We start from the raw sequence: 8420 nt of genomic DNA on the forward strand, positions 1-8420 counted from the left end.
GGGAAAGAGGGAAAAAGTGATATCCTGGGGAATCCTCAGGATTTTAGGGGCTGCCAATTATCTCAAGAGGGCTGTGTCACTAACTCCACATGTAAGCACTGCTATTTCCTGGAAAACTCTGCAATGACGAAGTATTATAAACAGCAAAGGAGATTAAAATAAAAGTATCAGCAGCTTTAAAAGTCTAAGTCTTCATCCACATAAAAACAAGTGAAAAAAGAGGAGCTTTTTGACCAAAAAAGGTTAAACCTAATTAAATTAAAAGCTTCAGTTTAAAGAATTTTTCTTTTTTTTCCTCCTTTTATTTGGTTTTGAGAAATAATTCAGAAGCCAAACAGCATTCCAACTGTAATCCAGGGCAGATAAGCAGGAATCTGAAGGCCCATAAACCAGAATGTGATACCGCGAGTATCATCGGGAATGAGGGCAGTACCGCAGCTATGGTCAGCGCCCGCTGTGCTCCGAAAGTGGCCTGTTCCAAACAAACTGGGCAGCTTCCCACTCTTCTTTTCAACCAGAATATACAGAAAAAGGAGAAGAAAAGGTTTTTGCAACCGGCTCTCACACTGTGATGGTGAGTCACCTTTCGTCTCCATTAAAATGAGTAACTTCCACTTTCAGACTGCTTCAGGCATTTTCAAAACGCTAAACATCAGGAACGACCCTCGCTGAGGTGCAGGGTGAAACCCAGCTAAACCCCAACCTCGGCTTTCCCTCGACCCTTAACACCCCTGCACCACGCGGGCGGTTCAGTTCCCCTCCGAGTACCCAGCACTGCAGACAACACAAAGCCCGCCTGCTCACATGCAACACAAACCAGAGCTGTTAGACTGCGACACAAGATGAATCAAAGCAAAAGTTATGAAAATCATTAAAAGAAAAAGGGATAAAAATACATACACTCGGTATAGGCATGACCTGCATCTGGTCACCCTGGGGAAAAAAGAAAAAAAATCACTGTAAGGGTAATGGCTTTGAAGGGTAGAACAAAGGTCTGAAGCAGTAAATGTAGCACTCAAACATTTCAAACCAAAAGTTCAAAGCATTCAAGAAAACAGGGTAAAGAAAATAAAACCAGGATCTTGCATTTTAGTCGCTGGAATGATAGGTTAGTGTTCGGCATTTACGGTTTTCAGGAGACTGGACTGGTAAACCCATGCTGTGATTAATATGAGATGACAATAAGAAAGCACCGGTATTTACTGTAACTTCTCCAGCCTTGAGATCGACTGCTGGGTATATTTGTCTACTTTCACTGCAGCAATGAGAGCCTCAGCCAGACCCCGGGGGCAGCAGGGCAGCGGCCCGCTCCTGAAGATGACTTCACCTAAACCAACTGCCTCAGCAAAACCAGCATTTCACTGAGGCAACAGCAGAGCGACCGAGAAAATCATGGTAACGACAAACTAATCCAAGGAATCCCACTTCCTTCGCCCAGCAAGAGGCAACGGGATCAGCACTCTTCCCATGGTCTCACTTTTGTGTTGGATTTGGGAGAAGGCAAGGCAGTCTTGGCCAGCCTGACCTTTTCTTCTCAGCCTGGGATGTGGCATGTGGCGACAAAGACACTTCCAGTTACGGCTTCCACGTGGAGGAGGCTGGTCACAGAGGTGCCAGCAAAAAAGCCTTGTGTTCACTTGTTTTGTAGTCTAACAGCGTGTTGATCTAACACTGACAAACAGAAGTAATTCAATATTATTTTTCAAGACCTTTTTGTTGCTACAACAGCAGAACTTTTATCAAATCCAGAGAAGCTGAAGAAGCAAGTTAGAGAGCAGCAACTCTCATGAACTATCAAGAAGTTTGCCTTAGTACAAAGTATCTGATTTCTGTAAAAACTACCACAAAGCCTGGTAAGAATCCAATTTTTCCTCAAGATAATGGCAAAAAAAAAAAAAAAAAAAAAAAAAAAAAAAAAAAAAAAAAAAAAAAAAAAAAATTCAGCACATCGATGTCCTGCTAGTAGAACATCACGTGAAGCTCGTGGGCCGTTTGAGGAGGGAGCGAACTGGAGCAGGTGCCAGTCGGATCCACCGGCCTGTCACCCCCCGTTACCGAGGCTCTGGTTATGCCGGCAGAGCACAGACTGCAGACCTGCGCGATGCTTTGGTTTTAAAGGCTTTGTGTGCGTTCACTGGAGCTCCTCTTGTGTCAACAGGCAAAACCAGCCCAGGAGAGGCAGAGGCACATCCACAGCTGCAGTACAAAGTTCCCTTCCTCGTGGACACCAATGCAGCTGTGCTACACACCAGGCCCTCCCTCGGGGGCACCCGCCACAGGGTAACTCACTTTCCACTCTGGCCATCTCCTGAAGCAAGAGCTGCACCCCACGGCACTACTGTGCCTGACTTTCACAGGGAGCCAGAGCCCAGGCTGCTAAAGGACTTGCACTGCTGTTCCCTTTGCTTTTCTTGCAGAATTTCTTGTATTAAAACCCAAGAAGTCAAGCGGATTTCCTAAGCGGAACCCTGAAAGTACCTATGCAAATATCACAATGGTAACGGTGACACCTAGAAAAACAAGCAGAAAGAGGAATGCAGGAGTCTGCTGGTAAAGCATTAGTGTGCACCAGCAGGGAAAGGCTTCTGAAAAACAAGGCTGCGATGGGAAACTTGGTGAAAGCGTCCCGCCTCACTTCCTGATGCCTTGGAACAGGAAGGGAAATAGGTCACAGCGCTGTCACTTGGAATAGATGGCAGATGACGGCATCTGTTGAAGTCTTTCCATGAGCTCCTGACGCTGGTAACAGCACAAAGCTGTTCCTAGAAGGCCCAAATTTCCCCACTGTATCCCTAAGATAACCCAGGAACCGCTTTAACCAACCTTTCCCCCTAGCTACCTAACCTCAGCTTGGGAGACACAACGCTTGCAGTCCCGCATCTGTTCATTAACGCTCTGCCGATGGCTGCGTGCGAGATCAAGGAGCACCAAGTGTCAGCCACGCTACTCTGCTTTTTTGAGAACAGTCTGTACCCGAAGATAAGGAGCACTCTCATTTTAAAAAATAACCCCTTTAGAGAAGAAGCTGATCAAGTGAGGAGATTTATCATCTTCATTTCTCTAACACAAAGCTCGTACTAGACCCTGGCAGGTTCTTTAAAAACCATAATATAGTTATTATTTGACTCTTTCATTGACTTGGAATATCAAATTTTGCCTCTTCATACAGAAGACTTTTGGGGAGGCGATGAAGGACAGAAGGAGCAGGCAGAGAGAGGGGAACCGAACATAGCTATGCAGAGGAGGGGTCGCTTTCTAAAAAGTGGCAGGGAGAAGGAGACCTAACTTCTGTGGTGGTTCGGATGGGTGACGTAGAGATTCAAAGACTTGACCTTTCTGGCTTCATTCCTGTCACAGGGAAAGCAGCGGGGGCAGCTGCTTCCCCCAGAATAAACCTCCTTCTAATTCTGTCTTCTTCCCCGTTGAGTGTGGAGCAAGACCTTCTCCTCTAATCCAACAAGTATAAAAAACCCTTTCCTCATTCATGCTTCCTCTTGTTGAACATGAGCCATCTGCCCGATTTGGAGCTAACTGTGAAACAGAAGCAGAGATGATTCCAGAGGAAGTGGGCTGTAAGTGAAATGGCGAAGTGCTGATGGACTTGTTGAAGCTTCCTCAGCCACCAGGACTGAAAGCAAAAGGTTTGCATCTAGCTTTTCTCACCTTTATCTGGATCCCTCCTCAAAGCCTGCAGATGAAATCTGTATCTGCAAACACTTCAAAACTCAGGTAACAAACTTCCCCAGGAAAAAAACCTCACACCCAGAAGCATGCCCAGAAAATGCAGGAATGGAGTCAAGTCGCTAACTGAAGAATAGAAATGAAGATGCGAATTTATTCAGAAGGAAACAAAAAACCCACTTGCCTCTCCCAACACTCTGGCCCCTAAAAAAAATGAAAAAAATCTGGCTGGAAGGTGTTGGTGAACTGCCTGCTGCTGAAGAGGCAGGAAAAAATTAGCAAGGATTTCTCGAGGCTGAACAGCGCGTGCTCCCAAAGACGCATGTGGCTCGTCGGCCAAGCTGCAGGCAGGCTGATACACCCACTGTCCCAGACAGCCCCCTTCCAACACGTCCTCCTGCTGCACTGAAAAGCTGTCCCGTTCGGAGCAAAACAAACACACCAGAGTTTCAGTAAATACAAGCTATTACTGAAATATGTTGTACTGAAAATTTAGAGACAGAACGGACCATTCACTACCAGCATTAGAGCCACGCTTGGACAAGCAGCTGCTCTGTGAGTAGAAGGTTTAAAAACGAACTCAATACTTTAAAGAAGTTTTGGGGCCTCTTTCCTCCCACTGGAATAGAAATCAGCACTAAATCTCCCTGTTTATTCAAAGCCCTGCTCAGTTTTGTGCTTCTTCCAATCCCACGAAGAAGTGATGCAACACTTGATGTGAAAAGCGTCCTCAAGTGACATCACTCGGTAAAACACTAAACGAAGCACCAATTCATTTCAAGCACAATAATAAAAATTAAAACTACACAGCGCAAATACTCTGGACACAATTCCAGAACCGTGTGTTCAATTACTTTATACAATACTCTTCCCTCCTCTAGAACAGGTAGCACTGAGAGATTCGAGACTCCTCGGGAGAAGGAAGTCAGCTTGTTGCGTCAGGAGCCTGCCAGAAGCACCCCGGAACACTGAACGCCTGCAGACCAGCCGAAGCTCTGTCTGCTCCCTTCCCTCCTCTGAAGGCTTCACCACCAGTGTTCATGTAACGACATCAAGGCAGAAGGAAAGTACATCCAAGCCAGTCTACGCTCGTTTCCGAGGGTAATTAACTGAATTTCTAAGGATATTGAACATCACGGTACAATCCACTCTTCCCGGTTTGAAGAGAAGGGTCCCAGCACAGGAAGTGACTGGGCCCTGGTCAGAGGGCACCTGTGGTGCGATCAGTGGTTAAAGAATCGTACCGAAGGGCCAGCAGATACCCCTAGGTGACCACTGGAACAGCCGCTCAGCAGAAGTTGACCTGTTCTCACCTGGCAGGCAGAGTAACTCCAAAAGAGCTTTCACCGAGCAGCAGGAGTTGCGGCAGTGGGCTGTCAGGCTTTTCTTCCCTAAAACAGATCCCTTTGTCATTCCTGGTTGTTTACTTCCACCAGTTTAGAAACTGAGGACCACTGCTGCACGTCCCTTCCCCCAACTTAGTTATCCCTTCCAAACCTAGAGATGCTGCTCAGTGTCTCCAACAGCTCCGGCCTGCCCAGTTCGGAACCACACCTCTCCCGGGAAACAGCACCAGCCTGCCAGCGGAACAGTGTTCGAACCCCCCGAGTCCTCGGCGCTGGTTGGATTTCCTTAGAAGAACTTCCTGCTTACTCACCACGTTAGCACTCCGCATAGAACCAGCACAGGAGAACCCACACAAAGCTTAGGAGTCTTTAACGCTGCATTTCAAGCGCGAACGTCACCGGCTTACGTGTGCTCGCTAAGAACTCCCCCAGCGCTCACCTAGACTTGATTTCTCCTACTCAGATCCGAGTGCTGCCGAGCGCCTGGCAGTCTGTCTGAAGAAAACACCCTCTTTAACAAGGTTTTTAACATATTCCTTCAACAACTTTGTTCTATTAAGCTGTACCTGGCGATTCTGTGAACTCTCTGACTTGTGTACAAGCACTGCTCCCTTCAGAAGCGCTCCCGGAGGCAGCAGGCAGAGGAAGGACACTTGTGTGAGCTCAGGTGCCGCCACCCGCTCCAGGCATGGGACGTATTCAGAAAGTAAAGATGCCTTTTACAAAACACAGCCTGAAAACTACTGATTCCAGACCATCTTAACTCACGTTTTCTACAGAAGAAACCAAACCCTTCTTGTCTCTATGGTTCTCCTTCTAACGAATCCCCGTTTTCTCTCAGCTGTAGCCTCCTCTCTGCCTCCTTCCCATTCTCCACCATAGCGGAAAGGGAAACTTTAACTGGTTTCCCATTGTTTTTGTTTCTCAGGTGAGCATGCACAAACACGTCACGCATGACTCAGCCTTCCCTTCAGCACATCCAGACTCAATTTCCCTCATTTCAGTCAAAATGTACCCTGGCTAGCAGAAGAAGTCTAAAAATACACCTACAATTAATTCCCCCTCTTGGCAGAGGAGTTTTCAGAGCACTTCACCTCTGCTGAGCAGTACCAGCATGAATTAGCAGTTCAGACTTTATCTCCACATGGATTCTTAGTCCCCATCAATTCAGTTTGCTTTCTTTCCTCTCTCCCACTACAGAGTTCCTCTCCTCTTTCTCCTGAGCTTTTCGGAATTCCAACATAACCAGCAAAACCTGAAACAAAAAGGACTGCGCAAGGTAGGTGCATCAAATAGGGAATGAGCTGCATCGAACGTGAAAAGTCACTGCGAACAGCGGCAGGGTGAGACAGAGACATCTCTGTTACTCCCCATCGTGGACAGAGCTCGACCTGCAATATCGTAAAGCCCTGGAGAAGCGTGAGGGAAGTGGCGTTGGAATTGGGAGCACTAGTGGAGTGCTGAGAGCACTGACAACCGTCACGGTGGGGGAAGGATGGTGCTCCTGCATTTGCTCCATCAAACTGAAATCCTTCATAAGGCAAATGCTCTTAGTGTTAACAGATTTATAAAGAACCTACAAACTCGTCTCTGCTGTGGTTTTACGAACATGGCAAGGCAATGTAATTACTAGAACTCAATGAAAGTAACGTGCTGCTCTAACACACAATGCTCTGAAGTGCTAAAAGTTTACATTAGTGGTTTTATTAGGTAAACAAAACTGAGTAACCTGGAAAAACGGCCAAACACTTACACCTCTGGTCTTAGCATGCATTAAATAGAGGTGAACGGGTTAGAAAAAAGGTCTGAACAATTATGGTTCTGCCCTTTTTGAAATGTCACATCACTGAAAACCCTCTCAACTGACATTCAAAGAGGTTCCACTACGCTCCAGAGGACACATTTCAACCTTCCTGCAGTTGGAAAGAGAACCAAAGCTAGAGACAACTCAACATCCAGAGTTTTATGAGAAGTCTTACTCAGTTTTTATGTGTTGTTTGCTTATAAAATACATAGTGCCAATACCCTTCATGGAAAAGTTAGTCTTAAATTGCAGTTGAACAGATAATATTAGCAATTCATCATCAAAACAGTAATTTTTTCTGTAACTCATACCATGTTCCCCATGAGGGAAACCTGTTAAGACAAACCAGAAGCACAGAGTTAAACCTTGGTTACAAAAGACCCACATGACAGCAAAATAAGGTAAAAGCCTGACCTTCTGAAGTCCTCCATTCTCCTCCACCAAAGGAGGAAGAGCACTGGTGCTATTGGTAGATGGTGGTTCGACATTGTAGTCACGAAAGCAGCAGAATAAGGTGCTAAAGATACTCCGACTCCTTTGCTTCTTCAAGCTGATATTACATTGGGACACTAGGAAAAGAGAAAACAGGAGAAAAATAAATTAATGTAGCACAGACCCAGTTTTCCAGACCACGACGACCGCATTTAAGGCGCATGGTCAGAACCTCAGAAGTCCTTCTCAAGTCTTAAGATAACCTTACAAAGATTTTCCAACCCCTTGAGACCCACTCCGTTCCGCTTCAGCACATTTTTTCCTTGGCACACTCACAGGGTGACATTAGCCTGTGACTAACACCCTGATCTCTGCACAATCAAGGTCTTGCCATCCTCAGACATTACACTGAGAATTTTCCTAGAAATATTTGAAGTAGATACTCCAAATGGTATGAAATAACTTGCTGCTACAGTAGGTCTCTGGACCGAGGGCGCAAACATGACTGATCTAAACCAGAAGAGACACAAGATGCCTACTGATGCCCGGGGGCGTTTCCCCGTCAAACACACGATCATGCGTGGAACCTGCAAGGGTCAGAAGAAGATCCAAGATGTTCCTGAGGGTCCTCTGTTCCTGTCTGACAGAGTTGCCACAGGACAAGAGACACAACACAGAGGCAGCATGGCAAGCTGCAACGCTGGCTGTGGAACAAGTCTGGAGAGGGCCATAAACAGCAGCCCTGGCCTTTCTTTTCAACTCGCTTATTGGTCTACCAGGATAAAAAAAACAAAACAAAAAAACCAGACTGGTACAAAATGACATACAGCTCAAGGAAAGCAACTGTCACCTTTTTAAAGACTAAAACCCGTAGGTAAAAGCAACAGGTTTTGGAGGAAAGAAATGCACAAGACATCTAGTGATTTTCCGAAAATTAGATCTTGAGCACCCATTAACATAAGACATAAGATAGAACATAAGATAAAAGTTGGAAAAAAGGTTTAAGTAATATTTGGTATGACCAACAGATATTTTAGTGATCTGTCACGGACTGGAAGTGGTGGTTTCCCGTGTCAGAGAGCAACGCCCGATGGGTTTGGTGCTCTCCCAGGGCAGGGACAGGCAGGGGCACCCTCTTCACCTCGCGCCTCTCACGC

At 46.1% G+C, this 8420-nt stretch overlaps 1 protein-coding gene across 1 annotated transcript in view; it reads right to left on the reverse strand.

Moving 5' to 3' along the window:
- LOC104490466 (CTD small phosphatase-like protein) overlaps positions 1–8420 on the reverse strand; it is a gene marked incomplete at its 3' end in the record, with an annotated part of 62892 nt that overhangs the window by 10918 nt on the left and 43554 nt on the right. Inside the window, exons 2-3 of the mRNA XM_010132753.1 lie at positions 7246–7400; positions 901–933 (exon numbers count right to left, since the gene is read on the reverse strand). Of these exons, the coding sequence (XP_010131055.1) occupies positions 901–933; positions 7246–7400 (188 nt within the window). The remainder of the gene's footprint in view (positions 1–900; positions 934–7245; positions 7401–8420) is intronic.

This window comes from Buceros rhinoceros, unplaced genomic scaffold, assembly GCF_000710305.1.
Source record: "Buceros rhinoceros silvestris isolate BGI_N320 unplaced genomic scaffold, ASM71030v1 scaffold2493, whole genome shotgun sequence".
Lineage (NCBI taxonomy): Eukaryota > Metazoa > Chordata > Aves > Bucerotiformes > Bucerotidae > Buceros > Buceros rhinoceros.